At 48.2% G+C, this 27,410-nt stretch overlaps 1 protein-coding gene across 2 annotated transcripts in view; it reads right to left on the bottom strand.

Moving 5' to 3' along the window:
* Nucleotides 1-4,955: 4,955 nt before the first annotated feature.
* Nucleotides 4,956-27,410, bottom strand: part of LOC144130187 (uncharacterized) — a 69,807-nt gene continuing 47,352 nt past the window's right edge. For both annotated transcript variants that reach the window (XM_077664180.1, XM_077664181.1), the window contains 4 exons: nucleotides 27,016-27,374; nucleotides 25,472-25,686; nucleotides 16,695-16,889; nucleotides 4,956-5,399 (listed from right to left, as the gene is read on the bottom strand). In XM_077664180.1, the coding sequence (XP_077520306.1) occupies nucleotides 5,142-5,399; nucleotides 16,695-16,889; nucleotides 25,472-25,686; nucleotides 27,016-27,374 (1,027 nt within the window). In that variant the 3' untranslated portion in view covers nucleotides 4,956-5,141. The remainder of the gene's footprint in view (nucleotides 5,400-16,694; nucleotides 16,890-25,471; nucleotides 25,687-27,015; nucleotides 27,375-27,410) is intronic.

Here is a 27,410-nt window from a genome sequence, read left to right as displayed (position 1 = left end):
ACATTTGGTAACAAATGAGCAGTGCAAGCAGCGCAGCGGATGAAGCTCATCTTTTGAAATTTCGGTCGCGAGATTCATGACAGCTACACCGGTATATGAAACATGTCAAGAAAGTACGCACAGCAAACGACGCATCACATGACTAAATAGCTCGACGAGCTCTACCGAACCAAGATGAAAACCGAAAGCTGTGGGCGTGGTGTTGCCAGACCACCAAGCAATTTCGCATATTGTTTATTCAGCGTGACACACGCGGCGAGGGCTAAGGAGCACGATGCAAGGATAATTGACTACCGAAAAATGGCGTTTGTAGCCCGCTCTTGTTGTGTCTTTTTTATTCGCCCTTGTGTGTCGGAAGGAACCTCGAGGTGTTCGAAAATGTATTTTTTACTGACAAAAACGCGAGGTTATGATGTCGCGGGATTTTATTAGTTGAGTCGTCATGGTTTAGTTCGCCTGCCCGTTCGTAGACGGCGCTGCCTCCGCACCATAAGCCTCTATGTTTTTAACGTATGGGCTTCTATGCAAGCAGCGCTACCACTCATCTACCGTCCCGGCCTGCGCGCGTATTTGTTATGTATTTTGTTTTCATTTGTATTTCTTTGCGAAGGGCAAGCGCCCTGCCGCTCCCCTCCAGCCCCGCGCGCTGCATAGCATAAACTTTGGAATATCGGCACTCTTTTTAGAACTCGCAAGCGCTTTTGTATAGAGCCAGCCTTTGCAGAGGGCCTTAGACAGGTGTAGGATGTACATGAAAAAACAAACAAAAATACGTAGCATTTAAAAAAAAACAACTTTACAAGACTTGAATCAAGCAAAAAAATCACATTTTCAAAACCAGCAACTAACAGTTTTAAATGGTTATAAGTCTCAGCTAAGGTAAGCAATTAGTTTTATTCTTATTTGTGCTTGTCCACACGCTTCATTTTGGCTCTTTAGTATCGCAGCTTTACGGATGTCGCTGGCGCTTGCTTCTAGACCGCGTTCAGTGTCCGCCTTCGCGACCAACGTAAATTGACCTTGGTTTGCCTTTTTTAACGATGCGACTCTAGCACTAGGCTTTGCCGCAACATTCGACCTGAAATTTCACAGCAAGTCCTAGCTGAGCACGCCCGACAGGGCCCCGTTGGTATTCCTCGTAATAATACGATAGTGTTAACGGTCCCGTCCAGCGGAGAAACTAGTGCCGTACTTGGCGTCGTGAGAGAGGATAGGGAATTGAGGATTAAAAAGTGGTTGAAACATTAGATACATTGTGGTTATAATGTAGCAACAGGACTCAAGTGTCATTTGCGCATGTCAGAATGTAAATGAAATTAATTGCGCTGAGAAGAAAATTGCCTGGGATACATGGACGCTCGCGTCTCGGCATGGGCAGACTCACGCGGTCACGCGCTACGGTGATGCCGCTAGAAGCAGTTCGACTGCAAAGAGTGGTGAGAGGTAGTAATAGGTATAATAAAGTGATTTTAAAATGTGTGGAATGTGTTCAGTACACAAATAATTAAGCACGCCTTTTCACTGTGGCTCTGTATCTCAGCACTTGCATAATCCGCAGCGCCATCGACACTCGTTCACGCTGTGCCGCATCCTCGCATCGCATCGTATGGCTCGCCAGCCATAGAGACGACCGTTTTTGTAGCGAGAGCTACACTGGGCTACCAGTCGAGCATTTAGCGGTACATGGGAGACTAGTTGTGCGCATGCGCCGTTACCATGGCAACCGAAGAGGAGCAAAGTGCGGCTGGCGCTTCGCCCTCGCCGCGACCGCGCGCCCCCGCTCTACCATTAAAGCCAAGCCTGACGTCACGCAGATGAGCAGTTGTGCGCATGCGCCGATACCACGGTAACCAGAGAGACCCCACAGCTGCGCCGCGTTCTTCGTCGCCGCCTCGCCGCTCTATCACCCGAACCCCGGTCGCAGGCGCAGGATTGCGTATGAAAGGCGAAGATGTAGTGGGCGTCTGCATCACAACGTTTGACATGTATGCAGAGAAGGAGAGTCCAGCCGCTGCTAAACGGCGGTATAGAAAAGAGAAGATTAACACTTGCCATCCTGAGGTTGTCGCCTGGCAGTTGGCTTGATCCAAGTAAGGGCTCTGGAGTCTGTGTGTAAGTGAAACAAGGTATCACCACTTTCAAACATCTCCCTCCGATCGCAGTGAATAATGGTGAAGCCTGCTGTGTTCGGCTTTTGGAGAGCGGCGTTATCCAAGGAGTCTACGTGGCACCGGGAACACCTGTCAAGCAGACGATTGATGTGGTTGCGACATGTATACCAGCTTAAGGCACGGTTTCACAGTTGTATGTGACTTTGCGTGATTTCAACAGGAAACAGGACTCTCTCAGTCAGTGTACGAAAGAAAAGTGTGACTTTAATTTAGCTTCGGAGCCTCACGTCCAGACTACACAATGGGGAACTACTGTAGTGCTTGTATACCAAAGAGGCTCTACCAAATCGAAATACTCTATAGACAAAATTGAGACCGCTGTATGCTACTTCACAGATCATCGAGCAGTCTTCATCTCTGTCAAGAAAAATGAAAAAATAGATGTGTATACCCAATGTCTCTCATTGCTAAACATACAGTGACCACAACAAGCTCAGCCATGGAAACGTACCTCTCGCTACGTATATCCTGGCATAGCCGAGCTAAGCCACTGCCAATTTTTTTCACTTCAGAAAGCAATAATTGTTTGTTCAGCATCGCCCCCTTCTTCGCTAAACTACACTGGCGAACAACAAGCCAAATGAGCGGGCAGTTTGCCAGCACACTGTGCTTGGTCTCGCACCGGAAGTCGGACAATCCGTCGGTGCGCGGGAAACTATACGCGTGCAGTGCGCGCGCCAAATATTTGACAGGGACAGATCGGAGCGCCGACGCTCGCGCTGCTCGCGTCTGGCCCCGCATGCATGCGCAGACAGGTTCTGGCTGGCGCGCGGGACGCCTGGCGCGAGGTGAGCCTCTGTGCATTCCTCGAACATTCGGGCTTCACGTCCAGACTGTTCTCCGCCAGGTAGTCACGCGCAGTGACCGAACGCTCCTCGTGTGCTACCATGGATGATCAACAGCTCGACGCCCCACTCCGGCCGCAGTGTTGTTGCTGTGTTGTTTACAGTGTTCATAGTGTTGTGCGCGTTTGCTTTCTCTTCTTTTATAAACTCCACACACATGCAACCAGTATATGTGTATTATTTTTGAAATAGTGTATTTGTGTATATTGCCTGTCCCCCTATCCTTCCTTCCTGTCCCATCAGCTCTTTTATTTCATTCCTCCATTCTGCCCGCTATCCATTATTTCTGCTGCCTCAGCTCAGGTGCCTCCGTAGTGATGGCAGGTGCCGGCGGCTAGCAAAAATCTTTTATTTCATTTTGATTATTATGTTTATTTTAGTTTTGAAGAAACACTACTAATACTAGAATGCACGGAAATCATACCCCTGACCCCTGAGTGGCGAGTCAGATACCATGCCCCTGTCGGTCATCGAGGCACATTAGTTCGACATGGTTACAGGGAGGCGTTGTGTGTCTTGTAACAACAAAAGAAATATGTACACCAAAAATAAAATAAAAGTGTTTCGGAATGAACGTGCTTAGACGAGTGCGTGGTAATGCTTACGTGCTCAGTTCTATCCACGCGAACTTATTCTATGGCGGGGAACAGAGTGGCCTGAACTGAGACGTCCGTCTGCGCCTAGTCCGTCAAATGGTATCAGTATGCACTGGTGACGGGGTGCCGAGAGAATACTGCATTTATTATTTATGCCAATGCCATTTATGAAAATTTCAGGATGCAGGTCTGGCTCGCAGCATTCTTCGGCAGAAGAGCGTTGTCACCGCAGTCAGAGAAGGCTGCACGCTGTGGGCGGCGTGGTTGTCGAGCATGAATACGACCTCGCAAATTTTTTTGAAGCCACTTGGCGGAGAAGTCGCAAATTTATGCCGAGGGACACACTCGTCGAACAAAATGTCGCGCTTCGACCAGCCCTTTCTCTCGTGCGCAGAGAATGTAGCTTCCAAAGTACTGCGCTTTGTTAGTCTTCCCGAGTACACACGGCGGCCTCTGGTCGCTGTCTTCCATCCTCTGGCATTGAAAGGTGGTAACTCGAAGCTTAGTGCACATTTTACCAGCCCCTTTGAAGGCATACGTTCTGCATGACTGCATCTGGCAAATGCATTGTCGGCGTTCATACAGCACATCATTTTTTTTTATTATTAGGGGGTTGAGTTCTTTCCTTGCAAAGTGGAAGAGGCGTTGCCACGGAGGTGCTCGTAGCTCTCCGCTCCTGAGAGAAACGGGGGTTCTCAACTCCACGGCAGAGTTTACAGAGCCTCCTCGTCCGCTGTAACCGAGCTGTGCAGCCACACTTCTTTGTATCTGCAATTGCCCTAATGCATATTATGGCTTTAGATCAGCCTTCGTTCGTGATAAGCGAGCGTCAGTTATAACTGCGGTCGTTATTAGTGGGCTCGACTGTATATGAGAAATGGCAAAAATAAAAACATTTATACTTTAAGGGAAGGAGAAAGCGTTGTCATATTTAATCGATCGACGTGATCAAGTGGAGTGTGAAGGAAATGTCAAAAGATGTGATTTGGCAGGTGGTCAGTTGATGTAGGAAAAAAATGCTTAGAGAATAAATATGTTCGCGAATGGAAGTTAGCTTTTTCCGAACACTAGTTCAATATTTGGTACACCTATTGATGAGAAAGGGTATATTTTGCACTGCCCATATACGATTAATGAATCTATTTGATCCGCGGAAAGCAATTTCTTTGCGGTGTTGCCTTTTGATTCACTCTGGCAATAAGTACAGACAGAGAAGTTGTCCTGAGGTTAGGGAATGTAAACCGACAAGTATTCCCAGTACCCTCTAGACCTGATAAGTGTTAGTATAAATGTAAAAAATCTTGCCCGTGGTTGATCATAAGCCGTAGTTCCGTCAGCTTTATTCATCCATTTGTGCTCTTTATTGTCCTATTGTTTTAATGGACAAATAAATGTCTGTACATAAAACACGTGGCGCGCGTTTTTGACGTCGCAGCATAAGTGCATAGCAGGCAGTTTAAACATGGCCATGGCCAATCACAAGAATTGAGGGTTCACGTCCCGCAATACGCCTGCTCAAGGCCTAGGTCTTAGTTCATCCTCGTGCGCTTGCTATCCTTTGGAGCAAAGCTCTCGCTCGGTGGCTTCCTTTTTTCCTCGTCCCGCACGGTGGGCGTACCCATGTCTTCCTCGTCCAGGAGGTCACTGATCTTGAGGAAGGAGCGGATGCGCGCAATGACGTACTCTCCGAGTTCGTCAAACTGCCGACACCAGTCGCTGTCGTCACTGGTGTCGTCTGAGTCGTTGCACACAAGCTCTTCATGGACGATTCCCGCAAGCTGCCAGAACTGCGTCAATTAAAAAAAAACGCCGGCATTCGCTCAGATATAATATAAACTGCTTTGAAATGCTGCCCGAACTTCAAAGTTCAACTGCATTATACGAAGTCAGATGGCACCACGACTTCGTCTTTATAGACCTTCTGCATGTCTGCAAACAAATGATGCGGCGCTGCAGTCGGTAGCGGGCTCGCTGTAGGCAAGAGGCCTGGGAGCAAGAGTAAGGTGAAAGTGTTGAGCGCGCCTTTACGAGGCTTGTAGGCGCGTTTTTAGTTTTTTTTTTACTCACAAGAGTGGTTCATCCATTGAACTCAGTAATTTCGCTCGAAGTACACGGGCTCGCGTTGACCACGTACACAGAGTTCCGGGAAACAGCTCGGCATAGAGCATTGAGTCTTTGGTTGGTTGCTATCGATTTGTACTCTAGACAATGCATAAAATTACGTCTTCGACACACTGTACTAGCCAGCATGATCTTACTTCGGGGAAGCAGTGAGAAGAAGCACTGCCATTGTCTCGGCCTAGCAGATCAGCACGCGCCGTCTGTTGACGCACCTGTTGTGCTATGCGTTGGCAGCTAGCGCTGCACTTAATAGCTAAAGCCCCAATATCTCTTTACCGTGTTTCACCTGGCAGTTTGTTAGTTTAACGCCTTACCCCTTAAGTGAGCGCGTGAGTTCGTCTTTCTTTCTCGGTCGTCGTCGTTTTGCTTGCGCAGCTTTGATTTTAAATGCAGCTAGGCGTGCTCACAGTTGTTACTGCCTGATTTATGGTATTCTTTGCCCGCCATTTTTACACAATGACAAAAACGAAGATCAAAGAACTCTGCGATTCGGGCAATTCGAGCCCGCGGTTCTTGCACACATGCTTCGCGATCACAAAACTTCGTTAACAAGCTTATGAGACGTCATGCAATGAAAAGAGCTAAACGTGCTTACGTTACATTAACGGGAACGTGCAAGGTGGCACAATTTAGCAGACCTCTCTACATGAATCATATCAAAGTATGTCGTTCGTATTAATAAATAGTTCCAAGCAAATATTCAGTGAAATAAACGCTTCCTTGTGTGTTTGTGTAGCTTCCACGGCCGTTAAAATACGCCGTGCTATCAACCAGGACGCTTTTCTTGGTCGCGAGTTAGCCGGCCAACGCCCCGTGGGCACAACAAAAAGGCTTCGGATGATAATTGCGTGCGCAGCTAAATCTGTGATCGTTTTTTTTTTTCATTGCGCTGTTTTAGCCTACTATGCTTACGTAAAGGCGAGTGAGGGTAGCATATTCACTGCTACGAAACCTTTGCCGTATGCATTGAATTGCAGCGTCGACTGTGGCCTAGACTGAGCTATATACCTCTGCCTGTTGCTGTATCAATATGCGAGCAACCTCTCGACGCTGATTTAATTTCTCTTTTTATGCGACTACATGAACACCACAGTGACGCGGCTGATCAATGCATGCTTTACAGTGAGCGGGCGCGATGTAGCCGCAACATCCTGCCGGTAGCTGCTGCAGATACGGTAGGCGCGGGTGGGCTTGGAGCCAGATTTGCCTACCGCGCGAAAGTCGTTACTGACATCAGCGCCACCGCATTTTCATGACGTCGCGACTTCAAGGAGGTGTATAGGCTTCACTTCGTTACAGCGTAGGGGACGTTGGAAGGTGGTAAGCATGGGCTTTAGTCCAGGGGGGGGGGGGGGGGGGGGGCGTGAAAAAAATGACCCTCGCTTTAACGTGGTTAGGCCAAATGTGAATTCTGTGCGCTGGCACTTCGATTTCGGTTTTCGCATCGACTGCGCAGAGATGAAAGTTGAAGACAACGACATTCAAAGCACAGTGACAACAAAAACAAGAACAAGTTGAACACGCGGTGTATTCAGCTGCGGCTATGACGAATATCGAACCGGAGTGGCACTCGCTCTTAGTAATGCGCTCAGAATCTGCTTTTTTCTAGTGCTTGGTTGCTTAGGAGTGTTGTATTCTGATGTATAGGCCTATGTATGTGCTCTGCGCTACTTTTGTTTTTGGTTGCCTTGGTGTGTCGTGTTTTGCACAGAACAATGCATCACTGTAACACACACCATGCAGAAAAAAAGAGGAAATGGCGTAGTGGACTAATTCAGCGGCCATCAAAGCTGATATCTGTTAGCGCTGCTGCGGGTTAGGAACCCACTCGCAGCCGTAATGTTTTCTATGTTTATTTTATTTCAGGTCCAATTTAGCAAGAGAAAACGGTGAAATCGGCGAATGGGGTTCACAATGCTACCACACAACCTAATTTTAGGAAGGGGGACCGTGGGGCCGGCTCTCGTGGGCGCGGTCATCAGTCCTGGACCCCGATAGATTCTGCTAGGAACTGTCACGTGCAAGCGGGCTTACATACCACGGTGTAGACCGACGACAACGTAAATGGTATTCAGGATGCCGGAAATGTGTTTAGGGAGCCTTCAACACGCGCACCAGGTGCCCTAGACGCGGCAAAATACCGGTACACTTCCGAAGATGTCTGCTTCGCTGACGCACTCCCGTTTTTTTTAGGGGGAGGGGGGGGGGGGGGGTGACCAGCGTGGGCATTCGCGCGGCGAAAACGTTGTGTTGTGTTGAGCATAATGGGACATAATCAAGTACTGTCATCAAGCGCAAAACACAGAGCTTAGTGGTTTATTTTTGTGTTACAGACCAGCTCATCCTTTTACTGTGAGCTCATCTCCACATGCTTCCCATGTAGGTTTTCTTGTTTCAATAGTACAAAAGTTATGAGCGAGATGCGTTCGTCCAGTAGGAAGGCGACATTAACTTAGAGTTCTTGATGACTACATGACTTCTATTCCTTGATAGGCGCGACTACGTGTATTTCGTTCCTTATTTCATTATCCCATGAAGCGTGCCACCTACCTCGCAGTTTACTTGTATAAACTTTATGCATACTTTAGCGTTATATTTACTTTTCCATTTCCGTATTACATGGGCGTGCAGCACGCTCATAAGTTCTTTTGTTCCTGCCGATGCCAACGTGGCTAGAACACAAAGAATAAAATCACACAGAACAAAATATTCTATGTTGTTGTGTGTTGGGTTTTATGGCACATAGGCAGCTAAGGCCATCATGCGCCAAACTCAAGGTATAGAATTGGCTTTCTGTAGAATGTTTACGAATATCAAAAAATGCCGATGGCGTAGATGACCTAAAAACATTGTGCTGCCTAGTAAAAGAAGAGAAGAAATTTGGAAATCGCTAATGGTAAAAGCCTTAAAGAAGGTCAGGCAGCCTTAGCGGCTATCCTTGGCTAGGCAAGGATCCTGAGGCTCCCAACCAATCAAATAAAAAGCCTCAGCCTACTTCTCAGGAATGAGAAACTGGCTGAGGTGTATCATGTAATAAAGGGAACCAGTGGTTCAAAAATTACAGTTTTTCGAGGACGCCCGCTGCTTTTAAAAAGCTAAAAACGGAGGGTATGTTAACAATGGCATTATCAGCTAAGAGCAATGTTGGGTGAAAAGGAATGTATTCATGATAAAATTGAGTGAAGTACTTTTTTCTTAGTTTTTCTAGTTTCACACATGAGAATAAAATGTGGTTAACAGTAAGTTCTCCGCATTCCTCACAACCAGGTTTATCTTGTTTTGTTAGCAGGAAGTTGTGCGTGAGGTGCGTGTGGCCAATTCGCAGACGGCATAAAACCACTTCTTTAAAACGTTCCTGGTGCACACATGACTTAAATTCACCCAAAACTGGCTTTACAAAGTGCAGTTTATTATTCACTTCGCTGTTCCAACGCGACTGCCATTTTTGTCTTAATTTCTGTTGAACTAATTTCATACAGTCATTAAAGGGTATATCTACTTTTTTTATTTCCTTGCCCCGAGCTTGAGCGGCACACAAATCTGCTCTCTCATTTCCTTTTATTCCGACGTGGCTCGGGACCCAGCAGAGTTTAATGTTCTGTCCTCGAGCTGTTGCTGTTACAATGTTGTGTATGATGTCCCCAAGTATGGGAGTGGTTGCGTTTCTAGAGTGGAGGGCTGTAAGTACACTTAAAGAGTCTGTGTAAATAATAGTGTTTTTGAGGTTCTCGTTTAGTATTTTTTTTGTTGCCACACATACTGCGTAACATTCTGCGCTGAAGATGGATGCGCACTGTGGAAGTCGCATTGCTGTCTCCGAATTTCCTCGCACCACTGCGCTTCCTACGTAAACATTCGTTTTTGAACCGTCAGTGTAAAAGTCCGTAAAACTACTGTATTTTTCTTCGAGTGCAAGGAATTCCTGTACTATATGTTGTTTTGGAGTTTGTTTTTTTTGGAACTGCGTAAGGGTAAAATCACAGATTGCCGGAAAATTGTGCCATGGAGGCAGTGGAGCTCGTCTTCGAGCAATGGCAGGTAATGTGTCCAGTACTCCGAGGTTTTGACACATCTCTTCAAAACGCAGGAGGAGTGGCCTGATAGCTTGTGGTTTGTTGTTAAAAAGTGTTCTTGATGGGCACTTTGTGACTATGGGGTAACATAGGTGTTTGGGAAGCGAACGGATTTTTAAAACGTACGAGCACGTGAGCATGGTTCTTCGGTCCTCGAGTGACGGTTCGTTGGTTTCTACATAAAGACTGTTAATGGGTGATGTCCTGTAAGCACCAGTGGAGAGACGCAAACCCAAGTTATGCACTGTATCTAGTCGTTTAAGGTATGATGGTCTCGCTGACCCATACACTATACATCCATAATGAAGGGTAGAGCGTACTACAGAGCGGTAAATTTTTAGAAGGCATGTCCTGTCGGCACCCCAATGTTTTCGTGACAGTACTTTGAGTATGTTGAGGGATCGGGAGGCTTTCTTTTTCAGTGCATTTATATGAGGCAGGAAAGTGAGCTTTTTGTCAAAGGTTACGCCTAGGAATTTGTGCTCATTTTTCACCGGTAGCTGTGTTTTGTTCAGGTGTATAAATGGGTCAGCCTGTAAGCCTCGCTTAATAGAGAAAAGAATGGCCACGGTTTTCTGTGTGGAAAACCGGAAACCGTTCTCGTCTGCCCAGGTCACCAGTTTATCCATTGTCAGCTGTATTTGTCTCTCGCATGTTACCAGGTTTGAAGATGTGCAGGCTATTTGCAGATCGTCAACATAGACGGAATACATAATGGCCTTCGGTATTACTTTGGCTATGGAATTTACTTTAATAACAAACAATGTCGTGCTCAAAATACACCCTTGAGGAACCCCGTTCTCTTGAACGAAGCCCCTGGACACGGTTGATCCTAGGCGCACTTGAAATGAGCGGTCGGAAAGGAAGTCCTTCAGGCAGTTCAACATCCTGCCACGGATGCCAAGATCTGCTAAGTCACGAAGGATGCCGAATCTCCAGGTGGTGTCGTATGCTTTCTCGAGGTCAAAAAAGACGGCAAGACAGTGCTGTCTGTGTATAAAAGCCTCTCGGACAGTATTTTCCAGGCGAGTTAAGTGGTCTGTTGTTGAGCATGCTTTCTTAAAACCGCACTGATGGATGTCAATAAGCTCAAGAGATTCAATCAGAAAAGTTAGTCTTTTATTCAGCACACTTTCGAATGATTTGGCAAGGCAGCTGGTAAGGGCTATCGGCCTGTAACTAGTAGGGGATGTTGGTTGTTTTCCAGATTTCAGGAATGGAACAATAACAGCTTTCTTCTAGGCTTTCGGCAATCTTCCGAGCACCCACACTTGGTTAAAAAACTTCAAGAGCGCCTCCACAGATTGCTGGGAAAGATGTGCTAGCATTTCGTAATGTATATTGTCAGGGCCAGGTGCTGTCTTTTTTCCGGCCGAGAGAACTTCGTTTATTTCTTGGAGTGTTATTAAACCATTGTACGGTTCTTTTGTGCAGCCCGTTGTTGGAAGTCTATGTTTCTCCACTGCATGTTTATGCTTTAAAAATGTTTCTGTGTAGTGTGAAGAACTAGAAATGTTTGAGAAATGTTCTCCCAAGATGTTTGCCTGTTCCTCTATATTTGTCTGTGTACCTGGAGCTGTTAAGAAAGGAATTGTGTAAGGAGAAAAGCTTCTGTTAAACTTGTGGACTTGTTCCCACATTTTTTTGGACGTAACTGAACTATTTATGCATGATACGTAGCTTCTCCATGATGTTCTTTCGGCATTTCGGCGGATGTACCGAGCTTTTGCTCTCGTCTTTTTAAAGTTGATGAGGTTATCTTGAGTTGGGTATCTTCGAAAAACTCCCCAAGCTTTATTTTGCTTTTTTGCTTCCCGGCATTCCTGCGTGTACCATACCTTGTTGTTTTGTCGTACTATTCCTGACGATTGCGGAATAGCTTGGCACGCAGCATCAATAATGCAGCTTGTAAAAATTTCATTCAGTTCGTCAACGTTAAGACTGTTTGAAAATAATTTCTCCAGGCTAGCCTTTTCTCTAAATAGTTGCCAGTCGGCTAGGTGTAGTTTCCAACGGCGTGGTTTACTAGGGATGACTGATGGTGGTGATGAAAAGTTAATCACTACCGGAAGATGATCGCTTCCGTACGGGTTATCGAGAACATCCCACTTAAAATCGGTAAAAACGGAAGAAGAGCTAAAAGATAAATCTATGCAACTCATTTTTCCTGAGGCTGGAGAGCAATATGTGGGTTTGCCTGTATTGAGTAGGCAAACATTATTGCACAGAATAAAATCTTCTAATATACGGCCCCTAGTGTCTGTCTGTTCACTCCCCCAGAAAGGGGAGTGTGCATTAAAATCCCCAACTACCAGATATGGCTCTGGTAGCTGATTAAAAAGTGATTCTAGGTCATGAAGTGTTACTGTGAGGTGTGGCTGAAGGTATACTGAACATAAGGTAATTGTTTTAAAGCTAATGACGGTGACTGCAATGGCTTCATAATTCGTCTGCAGCTGGATTTCACGTGTTGCAACACCGCTCTTAACAACGACAGCAACACCTCCAGAGAGCCTATATGCCTGCTCATGGTCACGGCGAAAGACTTTATAATTCTTAAAAATATTTTTTTGTAAAGGTCCCAAATTGGTCTCCTGAAGGCACAGTGCTACAGGAGACATAGAGCGTAGGAGATCTGTTGCATCGCTGTAGTTATTTAAAATTCCACGGCAGTTCCAGTGGATAAGGAACGCCATGATTATTTTAAGGAGGAGTGTTTTGAGACCTCAGGTCCCTCCTTGTTGAGGGCCTGTTATCGTGGTTTTTTCTTTTTTCCGGTCAAGAGAGCCCCGTCGCCGTTGCGACCGAGGCGAGCTTTGACTTGTATCCATCGCCTCCATGGAGGCGCTGGAGTTCCGCGGGGAACCCGCGGGCAGGGGGGTGGTAGACTTCTCCCGAACGGGGGAAGCCTTGCGGGCTGCCGACTTGGAGGACGGCCGGCCCGTTGTTGGGGGTGGCATAGCAGCTCTCGCTGCATCTGCCAGGGGCGCGGATGGCCCTGCCTCAGCCTCACTAGGTGTGAACTGGGCAGGTGCCTGAGACCGGTGTGATGCGCCGCGCCCGCGCACCACATCGGCGAAGTTTGTGTGGGGTGTTAAGGAGAAAGTGCCTTGCGACATTGCATAACGCTTCCTTGCCTCTTTAAAAGTGATATTATCTTTTGTCTTTATTGTAATGATTTCCTTTTCTTTTTTCCAGGCAGGACAAGACCTTGAGTAAGCAGCGTGCTCGCCTTCGCAGTTTGCACAGCGTGGCGCGGCGTCGCAGCCGTCTGATTGGTGGTCATTGGAGGCACATTTAGCACAGGTGTTGCGGCCGCGGCAGCTCTGGGAGCCGTGACCGAACTTCTGGCATTTGAAACAGCGTCTAGGGTTGGGGATATAAGGGCGAACGGAGATTTTTGCATAGCCTACCTCGATTGACTCGGGTAGGGTGCATGAGGCAAACGTCAGGACCAGGTGTTTTGTCGGAATCTCTTTGTTGTCTTTGCGGATTGTAATTCTGTGGACGTTGGTAACATTCTGAGGGTTCAGTCCTTCAAGCATCTCTTCCTCTGTTAGGTGCAGGAAATCATTATCTGAGATGACACCACGTACTGTGTTCAATGATCTGTGCGGTGTAACAGAGACAGGAATATCGCCAAAAGTTTCAATGTTTGCAAGCTTTGAAATCTGAGTTATGTCGAGCAGTTCGAGGAGGAGGTCACCACAAGCCAACTTTGTGACTTTGTACTGAGGGCCCAGGGATTCTGTAAGAACTCTTGAAACAAGGAACGGGGATATTTGTCTGGCTGGCTTTTCTGTTTCTTTACTGTGGACGATGTGGTACTTCGGAAAAGTTGTCTTCTTTTTGCTGAAAAACTGTGTTGTGACATCGGTCCGTCCTCTTTTCAGAGGGCGATCATTATTAAGCAGGGAGGAAGCCATAAAAAATTTTGTTCTTCGGCCTTGGTGCCAGCCGCCCACCATGGAGCCCAACTAGGGGACAGGACAGGAACTTGAAAACAAGTCCTGCCCACGCCAGCTGTACACCATTGCTATAACCGAATATGACGAAACCCAGGATAGTTCGCCACACAGGGTTAACCCTAGCCGCCAGGAAAAAGGAAAAAAACCAAGGAAGGAGGAGGAGACAGGAGAGTTGTAAGAAAGATGATAGGAAAGTAAAAGATGGAGGGGAGGATAAGGAAAAGACGACTGCCGATTTCCCCCGGTCGGGTCAGGCCGGAGGTGCCGTCTACAGGAAGCTGGGGCCAAAGTGGTGTGTTGCCTCCGCCGAGGGGCCTTAAGGGTCCAAACGCTCGGCATCGGCTCAACCACCAGGATCCCCTTTTCCCCGGACACGGCGATGCCACGCACGGCGAGGCGCGGGTGCTCGGGTCCGTGGTGATGCACAGTTCACCATCATCCCCTTGCGGGGATGTCCCTGCGGATGCTCGGGAACCCGCGGTGTCGCCACTCACCGTCGCGACGCCTGCAAGCTGCAGGCGCCCCCCTGCGGGGGCAAAATATTCTATGATACAGCCTCTAGTGTGTCCGAGTCTGTCACTGCCCCAAGACCGGGAGTGCGCGTTAAAATCCCTAACTACCAGATATGGCTCTGGTAGCTGATTAAAATGTGCAAGCTTCTAAGACATCGAGTGTTACGGCGAAGAGCAGCTGAAAATTTACTCAGCGTATGGCGATTGTTTTAAAGTTAAGAACGGTGACTGCAAAAGCCTCATATTTCGTTTGGAGCTTGAATTAATGGTTTGCAACACAACTCTGAACTACAATAACAACGACTCCAGAGAGCCTACTCGCCTGCTCGTGGTCGCAGCGAAAGACTTTATACTTTTTCAAAATATTTTTGTGTAAAGATCCCAAGTTGGTCTCCGATAGACACAGTGCTACCGGAGAAAGAATTTAGGAGGTCTGTTGCATCGCTATAGTTTAGAATTCCATGGCAGCTCCAGTGGATAAGAAACACCATGATAATTTTTTTGGGGGGGAGGGGAGGATGTATTCAGAACCTTGGGTCCCTTCTTGTTGAGAGCCTGATATTGAGGTTTTTTTCTGCGATCAAGGAAGCTCGCTGCCGCTGCGGCAGAGGCGAGCTCTGACTTGTGTCCATCGCCTCACTAAAGGCGTTGGAGTTCCGCGGGGAGCCCGCGGGCAGGGAGGTGGTGGGCTTCTCCCGAATGGAGAAGCCTTGCGGGCTGCCGACTTGGTGGCCGGCGGGCCCTTTTTCGGGGCTGGCATAGCATCCCTCGCTGCTTCTGCCACTGGTGCGAATGACCCTGCCTCAGCCTCACTGTGTGAGCTGGACAGGTGCTGTAGACCGGAGGGGTGTGCCGCGCCCACGCACCTCACCGGCGAAGTTTGTGTGGGAGGTGAAAGAGGAAGCGAACTGCGTCATTGGAAAACGCCTTCTTGCCTCTTTAATTGTTATATTCTCTTCTCTCCTGGTGGCAATTATTTTTTTCTTTCTTCCATCCAGGGAACGACCTTGAATAAGCAGCGTGGTCACCTTCGCAGTTTGCAGACCGTGTCGCGGCATTTGCAGTCGTCCAGTTGGTGGTCATTTGAGGCACATTTGGCGCAGGTGTTACGGCCGCGGCAGATTTGGGAGCCGTAGCAAAACTTCTGGCATCTGAAGCAGCGTCTAGGGTTGGGTATGTAGGGGCGGACGGAGATTTTCGCATACCGTACATCGATCGACTCGGGCAGGGTTCAGAAGGTAAAGGTCAGGACAAGACGTTTCGTCGGAATTTGTTTTTCTTGCGGATTGTTATTCTACGTACATTAGCCACATTGTGAGAAGGGAGTCCTGCAAGCATAACTTCCTTTTTCATGTGTAGAAAGTATTTGTCTGAGATGACACCGTGTACTCTGTTCAATGATTTAAGCGGTGTGACGGAGGCAGGAATATCGCCAAAGGTTTGAATGTTCACATGCTTTGATATTTGAGTTGTCGAGCAGTTCTGGCAGGAGGTCACCAGTAGCCAATTTTGTCACTTTGTTGCGGGCACAGGAAATTTGTGAGAACTTTTAACACAAGAAGCGGGGATATCTGTCTGGCTGGCTTTTGTGTTTCTTTACTGCGAACAATGGGATACTTTGGAATGAAAAACTGAGAGGTGACATCGGTCCGCCCTCTTTTCAGAAGGCAATCATTTGAAAGCAGGGAGGCAGCCACAAAAAAAAAAACGCGTTCTTCAGCCATGGTGCCAGCCACCCACAATTAAGCCCAACTAGGGGACGGAACAGGAACTAAACAAAAAATGTCCTGCTCACGTCTGCTGTGCATCACGGTTATAACCAAACATTAGGCAACTCAGGGTAGTGCCATCCCACGGTTAACCCTAGCCGCCAGGAAAAAGAAGGAAAAACCAAGAAGGGAGGAGGAGACAGGACAGTAGTAAGAAAGAAGATAGGAAAGTAAAAGATGTAGAGGAGGACAGGAAAAGGCGACTGCCGATTTCCCCCGGTCGGGTCAGGCCGGAGGTGCCGTCTACAGGAAGCTGGGGCCAAAGTGGTGTGCTGCCTCCGCCGAGGGGCCTTAAAGGTCCAAACGCTCGGCATCGGCTCAACCACCAGGATCCCCCTTTCCCCGGACACGGCGATGCCACGCAGTGCTAAGCGCGGGTGCTCGGGCCCGTGGGATGCACTGTTCACCATCATCCCTCTGCGGGGATGTCCCTGCGGATGCTCGGGAACCCGTGGTGTCGTAAATCACCAACATCTGCATGTAGCAGACGCCCCTGCGGGGAGTGGAATGAATGACGGAAGTGAAAACAGTAAAGAGGAAGATGTGCCATTTTGGAAATAATGTATGAACTATGATGAAAGGAGGGAAGGCGGCTTCGAACGCTGTATTAAGGATTGCTTCTTATGGCACACCACTTACGTTGTCACGAAGGCGTCGGGTGCTTTCCTTTATCCTGTGCTCGGTTTCTGCTTGGCTCAAAGATCCAATACGCTGCACAGATATTACAATCTGTGGGTACGACGAGACCAGCTCGAAGGCCAACGCCGCTCGCTTGGACTTGGCTCCGAGGACGAACCTGACGGCGCAGTGCAGAATGCTGTAGTTACGGCGCACCTGAAATGGCGCACAATTAGGAAAATGCGCAAAATTTGTCAAAAAGTAGTTAAGAGTGAGGAAAAATGCGAGAAGTCAAATCGCGACGTTTGATTATTTAGCGCGAACTAACATTCAAACGCGCAGCCGTATCTGATTGAGCTTCACTGCAAAATGACCTGCCATGTGTAGGGCAGCTTTCAGACAAACAGCGCCAAGGTACAATGTGTTTTTACCTACAAAAGGTACAAGCATTCACTCTAGTGAAGCCCAGCACCAGGCCATGGGAAAGCTTGTTGTAATCGGAAACCCGTAAGTACTCGGCGACACTGGGGATCGAACCCGGTAGTGGTTTGAGGCGGACGCTCAAACCACAACGACACTGCTGCGGTTAGATTGGTTTTTCTCAAGCAGAGGAAAAATTGGAAAGTGAGCCTTGGTGAAAAAAAATCCCTCGAAAAGAAGCGCATTTATGCAGGCTGCTTTTTCTGTAATGCGTAGCACAAACACGATGCGAAAGAGCAACAGCTGTGGCACTAAAAGAGAAGTTGCAAAAAAGGCAGCAAAAATAAAAGTAACTTGAAGCAAATTGACACACCCAGCCCGACTGAGCAGTTACCAACTTCGAAACGAATCAGGGAAAGAAAATCACCCCGTTGGGTCTGGATGGACAATTTGTCGCGAGAACAAGAACAAACTTACAAAGATCAGGGGCCATGGAGCGAACTTCGTGTGAATTCGTTGCAAGACATAGTAATGTGTATTTTAGAGCAGCATCTCGTTTTATCCTGTGCAGTTAATCTTTCTGCACCTCGAGCATGCGTAAAATGACGCATTTTGAGATTTTAATATCAAAAACTTCTGTATTCATTGAGCTTGGCACTAGACGGCAGAAAAATTTCCTGCAATTTTCCTTTTTAATTATGGGAAATGATATTACGGCGACCTTATGCAAATTTGTGTCAAGTTGTGCCCTACTTTCCTCCAAATCTAACTGAATTCAGTTGTAACATGTTTTGCACCGCACATATCGTCCTAAATCTCGATAGAGGTGAGAACTCGCCGTACATCCTCCGAACGTTCACACAAAGATCACAGAGGGCCGCCATTGGATGGCGTAGGAACAAACTCTTAAGGATGTTTATTTTGGACTAAGCCTGTACTTGGAAGGAATAGAATCAAAAGCAATCCGACTTGTTTCTCTGGAAGTCGTTTCTCTCCTGGCTGCTTCAAGTTGCGAGCCGGTTGAATGGAGCTGGGGAAGATTTTTTAACATGGTATCGGCACTTCTGCTTCCACATCCCGAATGCGCTGTGTGAAGTGGCGCTAAGTTTCAATATTTAATACCATCACATTGCCGAAGAATTATCAAGGGACGAAAGATAGCGTGTCAGGTATGTTGCTTTAGTAAGTTGAAAAACTTCTCCACGGCCAAGGCCATGCATGGAGAAGGGGACGAGGGGGTCGGGGTGGTGCACGACGGAGAGTCTGCAGTGTTTTGAGTACATCGTGCAGCATTTTATTTGCTCTGGTTAAAAAAATCAACCGAATTATTCGTAATGAAAATCGCTTTTTGTGGAGCAAGGGCATCTTTGGCAAAACAGTGCCAAACACAAGGTGATTGGTCATCATGGCCCGGTCACGTACACTTTTTTAAATTTTTCTATAAGTGCAATAAAACCAACGATGGTACATAAGGCCAGAATGTGATAAGGATACCTACGCATGGCGTGTAGTGATTCTAGTGAAGGCTATCAAGTAGCTCGCTATCACTAAGAAAGAAAAGGTTATATTGCCTAAAAGATCAGTGAAGAATTATTGCTGGATTTAAAGACCAAGTCAGACAGCTAAAACCACAGTCGCTGCCTCAGCAGGTAGGACGACATGTCTGACAGGTAAGGAATCAGCTCAGTTATCTCATCAACAATGAGAGTGGAGCTGAGGTCAGTTAGAACAGGACTGCATGCAAGAAGCCTACATCAGCTAAAAAATCGAAAAAAATCACATGCCTAAAGCAAACATCTGAGTATGGGCTAGAAAGGAGGATGAGGGCATGGGTACTTCACTGCAACGGCAGAGATGCCGGCCTAAAAGATGAATCTGGCTGCTACTCTGCAGTGTGTACAACTCCAGCAAGTGTTGTCGTCTTTACGTTTAACCTCGGGCCCACGACTAGGATGTGGGCGCGATTAGGATGTGGGCGCTACACCTCGTGAAGTGTGGTGCCCACACTTCATGAGGTGTAGCGCCCACATCCTAATCGTGCCCACTGCCCACTTTGGCAGGTGGCAGTTACACGATTGATTGTTCCAGAGAGGTTACGTCACCTTGCGACGTTATCACAAACTGACCACCATTGCGCGTGGCCACCTGCCCGCCGCTGCGCTGCGCATGAGCCTCACGGGAGGTCGAGGAGAGCACCTGGGTCTCAAGGGCCCCGTCGGTGGCCGTGCTTGAAACACCACCTGCCGAGGCGGTGGCGCATCGCTAATCGCTGCACCACTGTGCCATTAGTCGCATGAGGACTGGCCGTGACCTATCTACACCACGTGAACACAAACGGTTGGAAGTAGGCCTTACTCCCAATATTTCTAAGGACCCCCAAAATTTTGGAAGTAGGCCCACCCCAGAAAATAGATTAAGCTGGATTAGAAGGATTAGTGGGTGGATTAATACAAGTATAATCCAATAGTATAACCCGATTGGATTATTATACGGTATAATCCAATGAAAGGTACTCGAATATTCCAGAAGGTGATCACTCATGCAGACCGCACAAGGGCAGTGTAACCGATTCCAACCAGAGTTCTGGTGGGAAAAACGCAACAATATTAGATACTCACCGAGCACACCATAGCAGGCAACCCAAATGTTATAGCATGTTCTCTAAGAATCTGATTAAGAAATATCCAATTTTTTTTTCTGCGGCATATTTCTATACATAGACTGATTGTGCGGCGTTTGTTTTCATACCTATGCCCTGTTGCTGTTGCCACTCTGCGGAGCGGCCTCTTAATGTGTGGCCAGAGGTCCTGGTACGACAGTTGGTTGGTCTATGTCAACCAAGTTCTGTTCGGCAGCTGACACAGCCCGTCTATCAGCTGCCTTATCTCCAGCTACGCTGCGGTGGCCTGACACCCAGCATATTGTCAAAAACCCATCTGGCGCCACCTCATACGTTACGCCGCTTAAACGCCGTAGTACGACGTAGGGTCCGAAGTAGCGTCGCATCGGTTTTTCCGAGAGCCCACGGTGGCGGATAGGCGTCCAGACAAACACCCTGACTCTTGGTTCGTACATAAAATGCCTACGGCGAAGATTATACCGTCCTGCGTCTTAGCCCTGTTGGCTTCTGACGCGCACACGCTCTTGCTGCAGAGCTTACTCTGCGCGTTGGGTGAATTCGTCGGCGTCTTGATCTACAACGTTGTCGTGGGCGTTAGGGTGCAAGATCGCATCCAGCATAGTGGTCACTGGTCGCCCATAAAGGAGGCCCAACGGTGTAATGCGTGTGGTTTCCTGCTGGGCCGTATAGTGGACATATGTCACGTAGGGGAGAATTTCATCCCAGTTCTTATGCTCTACGTCGACATACATGGAAAGCGTATCATCGAGGGTCTTACTCAGGCGTTCGGTAAATCCATTGGCTTGAGGACGGTAGGCCGTCGTTTGACGGTGACTGGTGCCGCTGACTCCTAGAACGGTCGCCAAAAGTTCGGCCGTGAACGCAGTTCCTCCGACGGTTATGATGAGGGCCGAAGCGTTATGCCTGAGAAGAATGTTTTCAACGAAGAACCGAGCTGCTTCGGCGGCGGTGCCCCTGGGCAGAGCTTTCGTCTCCGCGTAGCGAGTTAGATAATCGGTTGCAAAAATTATCTATTTATTCCCTGCTGTGGACGTCGGAAATGACCCTAGAAAGCCCATTCAAATTTGCTTAAATGGTGCGTCTGGCACTTCAAGAGAATTAAGCAGACCGGCTGGTTTGACAGGTGGGGGACTTCCAGCGCTGGCAGCCTACGCAGGTCCGCACATAGCGCTTATTCGTAGCCGCCAGTTTCGGGCAGTAGTATCCATGCTGTACTACAGCCAATTAGCGGATATAGTCCAGGTGTCCGGCGGTTAGCTCATCATGACATGCTTGTATGACTTCCATGCGGAGGGCCGTTCGGACGACGAGTTGATCGCTGTTTCACCCAGAACGTGAGTTCTGCTTGTACAAAATGTCATTGCGAAGGCAGAATGAGGAAAGGCCACGTGCGAAGATCTTAGGCACAAACGTTGTTCGCTGTTCCACGAAATTAATAAGAGGGAGCAACTCCGGGCCTTCTCGCTGCTGCTACGAAAGAGTTGCCGCATCGATAAGTCCTAAAAAGGCGGTGTCTTCATAGGTCATGGTGGCAGGTTCGACCGGTGCTAGCGAAAGGCAGTCGGCATCAGTATGCTTTTTTCCGGATTTATAAACAACCGTCATATGAAACTCATGCTGCCGGAGGCTCCAACGCGCGAGTCTTCTCGACGGGTCATTCAAGTTCGTCAGCCAGCAGAGAGTGATGGTCGCTAATGATGTGAAAGGGGCGACCGTAAAAAAGGGGCGAAACTTCATAACCGCCCATACCACGGCAAGACACTCCTTTTCGGTGGCTAAGTAGTTGGCTTCTGCCTGAAACTGTGTCCTGCTGGCGTAAGCAATCATTTTGTCCGCTCCATGCTGACGTTGTACAAGCACAACACCTAAACCCACATTTCTCGCATCCGTATGAAGAAGCGTAGGGGCATCTCCATCAAAGTGCGCCAGGAAAGGTGGCAACTGTGGGTGTCTCCGGAGTTCACCAAAGCGAAGTGTTGCTCTTCACCCTATCGAAAGACGGCGTTGTCGCCTGTTCGTGAAGTTTATGGCCAGGCACAACGGGAGAAGCCAGGAATAAATCGGCGGTAATAGGCGCAATGGCCCAGGAAGCGGCGCAGCGTCTTCTTTTTCGTGGCTGTTGGGAACTTGTCGACTGCGGAGAGCTTCACGGGATCAGGTCGCACATCGTCCTGGCTAACTACGTGGCCTAAGCACTAAAGCTCCTCGTAACCAAAGTGGAACTTCTCTGGTTTTTGTGTGAGGCCCGCAGAACATATAGCCTGAAACACGGCGAGCAAACGGCGCAGCTGCTCCTCGAAGGTGCCGGAAAACACAATGACGTCGTCAAGGTACACCAGGCACGTTTGCCACTTGAGTCCGCAGTGTCCATCAGTCGCTGAAAGGTTGCTGGTACTGAGCATAAACCGAATGGGAGAACCTTAAACTGAACAGCCCGTCCGGAATAAAGAATGCTGTCTTCTCCCGATTCCGCTCATCGACTTTATTTGCCAATACCCGCTTTTCAAGTCAATTGATGAGAAGTAACGGGCGTGTCGTAGCCGATCAAGCGCTTGTCTTTGTGTTCATCCTGTGGTCCTTGTCTTTTCGCGCTGTTCTTCTTGAACATGGCATACCAACTCGCCCAAGCATCAGTCCTAACGAGGGAGAGGGTACACGTCTGTTTTGGTAACTTGGTTAAGCTCGCAGTGGTCAACGCAAAAACGTAAACTGCCGCCCTTTTTCTTGACAAGTAGTACGGGGGACGCCCAGGGACTCTGCGACGGCTGAACAACACCGCTTCTGAGCATTTCATTCACTTGGCGCTGGATTGCCTCACGTTCTTTCGGAGCTACATGGTAAGGCTTCTGTCGGATCGGGCGAACCGTGTCGTCCGCTATAAACCGATGCTTGGTGAAAAGTGTTTGGCCAACCCGCGACGCTGAAGCGAAACAGTCCCGAAATTCGGCTATCAGGCCAAGAAGGCAGGCCCGTTCGGGATGCGACAAACTTAGACTGACGTCGACGACGGGTGCGGGCGCCTCAAAACGGATGCTTCTTGCAGCACGAACAGTCCTGCACGCGTGGTAGGATGCCGAAAAAGGCCACAGTTGTATCTTTCGAAATTTGCTGGCGCTCATCGCTGAAGTTGGTCAGTAGCACTTGGGTGTATCCATGGGCCAAGTTGACGAGCCCTAGCGCTATGTAAACGCCACAGCTGAGGATTAGGACGACTGTCTGCTCGGCTAAACCATTCCCGGTATAAGCCACGTCACACTTCACGGCAACAAGAAAGCAGGATCGCGGAGGTAACGTCACTTCGTCATTGGCGACACGTAGGGGCATCAGCAGAACTTCTGCAGCATAGCCAAGGTCTCCATGAGACAGGGTGAATTGAGCGACGCTGTCCCGAACGCTGATCATACGACCCAATGAAGTCGCAGGAAGTCCATGCCAAGATAAGGTCTTTGCAACAGTCGGGGAGAATGAAGGTGCCAGCAAACACCTCACTGCCAATGCTCATCCGAGCAGTGCACCTCCCACTCGGTGCCAGCAGCCGAGCCCCCCCCTCCTTCTGCTTACAGGTCCAGTCCATTCAGTTCTAACTTTGCGTAGTGTATCGACCAGTTTGTGGCTCATAATTGAAACATCCGCCCCAGTATCCACCTGAGCATGTACTGCCAGCCCGTCAATGGAAACGGCGAGGTCGGCGCTAGCAATGTCGTCGGGGTTTCGAGTCTATTGAGACATTTGCGGCGGGAGTGCGACAAGGTCGGCGGTATCAGTGTCGTCGCAGGGGTTGCTCGTCTCGTGCGGTATTTTCGGCGGTAGTGCGGCGAGGTCAGTGATAAGCGCATCGTCAGCACTACGGGTTGCTGTCAGCTCTTATGAGTGCTTTGAGGTTTTTTGTGCGTTTGCAACCGCCCCCCGTGAGGTTTTAGTTTTCCCAGTGAGGGCTTGGGGACCGCCGTCTGCTAACGTCACCAAGGCTACGTTGTGTCTGCGACGAATAATGCATTGCGGACGGAGAGCGGTCATGAACTTTCTGTGCTTGTACGAATCAATAGAGGAAAGAAATAATGTCCACCTTTCCTGCTTGATTTGGACACGCGTCGAATAAGCCTGGCATTCGCCTTCTCAGGCTTACAGGCTGTCATGTTGCGAGTTTTCCCACACCGGCGAAATTATGACCCTGAATTTCATTGCTGCTTACGGCCGTGCTTTCAATACGCATCCCGCAACGGTCTCCGAATTGCGCTTTCAAGGCGGTGAGGATCGGCGCGAAACTCCCGCTGGCGTGACGCGGCGTTTCGTTTGACAACGGCGAATATCGACCAGAGAAGATCATTGTTTCCCTTTCCCTTTCGGTTATCGATATGGAAGAAAAGCCCGGCGCAACAGCTGCGTTACACAAGCGAGAAGTTTCGCGCTAACAGCCACCTCCTTGCTTGCGAATTACGCGAAATCAGTGGAAACTTTGGGGGCAAGTATCTCGGAACATGCGTGGTCTAGAAGAATTGTACCAAATGATGATACCGAAGCGTGGCCTTGTGGTAGAGCATCCGCCTCGCATTCGGGAGGTGCTGGGTTCGATCCCCAGTGCCGCCGGGTACCCACCGGTTTTTAATGGGTACAAGATTTCCCCCGGCCTGGTGCTCGGCTCTTCTGGGTGAGATGCTTGGGAGAAAGGTCTTGACCACAGTTGCTCTGATGGATCAGCGATAAGTTCCGCCGTCAACAACGTTTAATCCGCCTCATGCAGTAGAAGCCCATTTGTGGCCCTTTTTTATGACTGCTGCTGCAGGTGGTGAAGGTGCGAGCCATGTTGGCCGTGACACCACCTTAAGCAGGCATCGAGATTGTACGACACTGGGGCTTCGCCCTCGAGGGGCGCAGCGGGGTTTACGGAGCTTCTCCCAAGCGAACACCCCTAATGAAAGCTGGGCGCCAGGCCGGGGGACGCTTGTACCCATTTTTACCGGTGGGTGTCCGGCGGTGGGTTTCGAACCGACCACCTCCCGCATGTAGTCTAGATAAGCGACCACCTCTATGTTTCCAACATAAAGATTCATGCTAGCCGCAGTGGCTGCAAAAGTCAGTTAATATAGTTCCGTTAATTAGCCGTCTGGCGATAACAACTATGTCCCTGTAGCCGCATAACTTACCTGCAGAGGTGGGTTTGACGCACCATTCGGTGCCTAATTTTTTAAAAATCTGCAACCATTAATCTGGAACTGCATGTGGGGGGGTGGGGGGCATGTGTGTGCGGTAAAATCCTGCACGGATAGCCACCTTTAATTGAAGAATGATAAAAGGTGATTTGAGGCCACCATTTGGCAAGTATAAAATGGTACGAATGTATGATTTTACCACTACTCGCTACCAGGCATGATCGCGTGCACTGATCATTACTCTTGCATAGCGCTTCAAAGAGCGATTTTTTCGCCGAGTTTGAATGCACATCTTTCGTAATCAAGCGTCCGTTTTCCAATAAATCTAGCAGTTGCTTGAAGTACCAGCCTCGTGTTAACCCTCCTTTCCCTATATTCTGCTGTATTCGCGGTACGTGTTAGGAAGTTACTTCAAACTAAACGAATTCAACACCTTTTGGACACGTTTTTCATTTCGTCTCGTTTACAATGAACAGTAGCTGCGGTAGGATACATACTAGCAAACGTCACAAGTCATACGTATAGTAAAACTGCAGTAGCGCCCAACTACCGCAGTAGATCTTCGGAAACGTGTGTCGGAAACTCACCAGGCTGAGGACTTGGATTCTGAGTGATTTGTGCAGGAAGAAGCACCTTGACTTGAAGGATGTCAATGAGTACGATGTCTGCAAAGCCGAGATCAAGGTTCGCAGCGCCGTTTCCTGAGTCTTACTATCCATGTCCAGTTCGAGGCTGTGGACGCGGCGGCTGCGGCAAAGCCAGTCGCAAAGCAGCTGCACGTCGTCCTCGTCGACGGAGAAGTCTGTGAGCGAACGTGAAAGTAAAAGGTTCTGCCGCAGAAATTCTCTTGGTATAACATCGATACGAAAATTATTCATTGGATAATGGAATACTTAAAGATTAAAAATCAAAGGGCAGCAATCAGTGGTAAGTACATAAAGAGAACGTATTGTATATCTGGTGTACCTCAAGGATCTGTCCCCGGACCGTTGTTATTTTTAATTTTTATGAATGACATCCTGTGGTATTGCTTCTAAAATTCGTCTGTTTGCAGATGATTGTGTGTTGTACAGGGTCTTTGACTGTCCAAATGACTGCGTTGTATGACGAATGACTTGAACACGAATGCCGATTGGTGCAACAAATGGGGATGCGTGTTAACTTGAAAAAAATTGGTGCATATGCGTGTCACAAAAAAAAAACATGATTTTTTTCATGAAATTAATGGAGCGCAACTCTCTTCAGTACCTGAGTACAAGTACCTTGGCTTATATATAACCTCTAAGCCAAGTTGGCGACGTCATATCGATTCTGTAACTGGAAAGGAGTGTCGCGTTCTAGGGTTTTTAAGGTGTTACACTAAACATTTTCCCCCACAAGCAAAAGAAATACTTTTTAAGTCTAACGTTCGCTCTGTTCTTGAATATGCTTGTTTAGTATAGGGCCCTTGGTGTAAAACGGATATAGGTAAACGAGATAGGGTACAAAGTTTGGGTGTCCGATAGGTATTTAATAATTGTAGCAGGAATTTTAGCGTTTCATACGCAGAAAACTGGGATGGCAGTCACTAGAAAAACATTGCTATTCTTTAAGGTTAAAATTTTATCGTAGTATTTATTGTTGTAAGACTCATAAACCGTTGCTTGTGTATTCATGCACTACACTATGCTTGGCTACGGCATGATCATGTATTAGAAGTGAAGGAAATTGCATGTAAAACAGACATGTCAAAGTACTGTTTTTTCCCAAGGTATATAAAAAAATTGTAATAGGCTGCCTGATCCTCTATTAGACGTGAAGTAAATTGCATGTAAAACAGACGTGTCAAAGCACTCTTTTTTTCCCAAGGTAAATAAAAGATTGAAATAGGCTGCCTGAATACGTAGCGTCAATTATGGCAAATGATTTATTCGCATCATCTTTTGTAATTTCCTTGTACATGACCCGCTTTGATCATCATTCTAGATGCATTTTCTGTAGATAACTTTGTCGCCTTTTTTCATACGTACTATGTGTTGGAGGGGGATACGAGACGAAGGAGGAAACTAAAATAGGTGCCTGTTTTCTCGTAGGCGCTACTCTGCATATAATTCTTACTGCCTCATATAAACGAATGTTAACGCAAACTCACTGTTTATCGTGAGCTCCTCGATACTTGTGCTCTGGATGATGCCTCCGATGATCGCATGCGCAGTGGAGTGTGACGTCGGGAACCTCAAGTCAAGCATCCGTAAGCTGCGTGCCGCTGGCAGATAGGCGGCCAGGACCTCCGCTGCTCTCGCATCAACGGCCTCTATTCCGGTGCATATTCTGAGCGAGGCTAGGCTGTCTCTGGCGTCGCCGGCGAGGGCTCGGCACAAGTCCCACATGCGTGGGTAGCGATTGAACGCAAATAAAGGCTCCTCGCGGTACAGGTGCTGTCCGCCGGTCAGCAGCTCGTTCCAGGTACGGATCGCCAGGGATGTCATGCGCTCGTCATCGGCTGACCAGCTGCACCAAGAATGGGCGCCGTACTTCGAGCATCAT

This window comes from Amblyomma americanum, chromosome 4 (genome assembly GCF_052857255.1).
Source record: "Amblyomma americanum isolate KBUSLIRL-KWMA chromosome 4, ASM5285725v1, whole genome shotgun sequence".
Taxonomy (NCBI): Eukaryota; Metazoa; Arthropoda; class Arachnida; order Ixodida; family Ixodidae; genus Amblyomma; species Amblyomma americanum.
The sequence above is the reverse complement of the archived record's forward strand: the minus strand, read 5'-3'. Positions and strand labels throughout refer to the sequence as shown.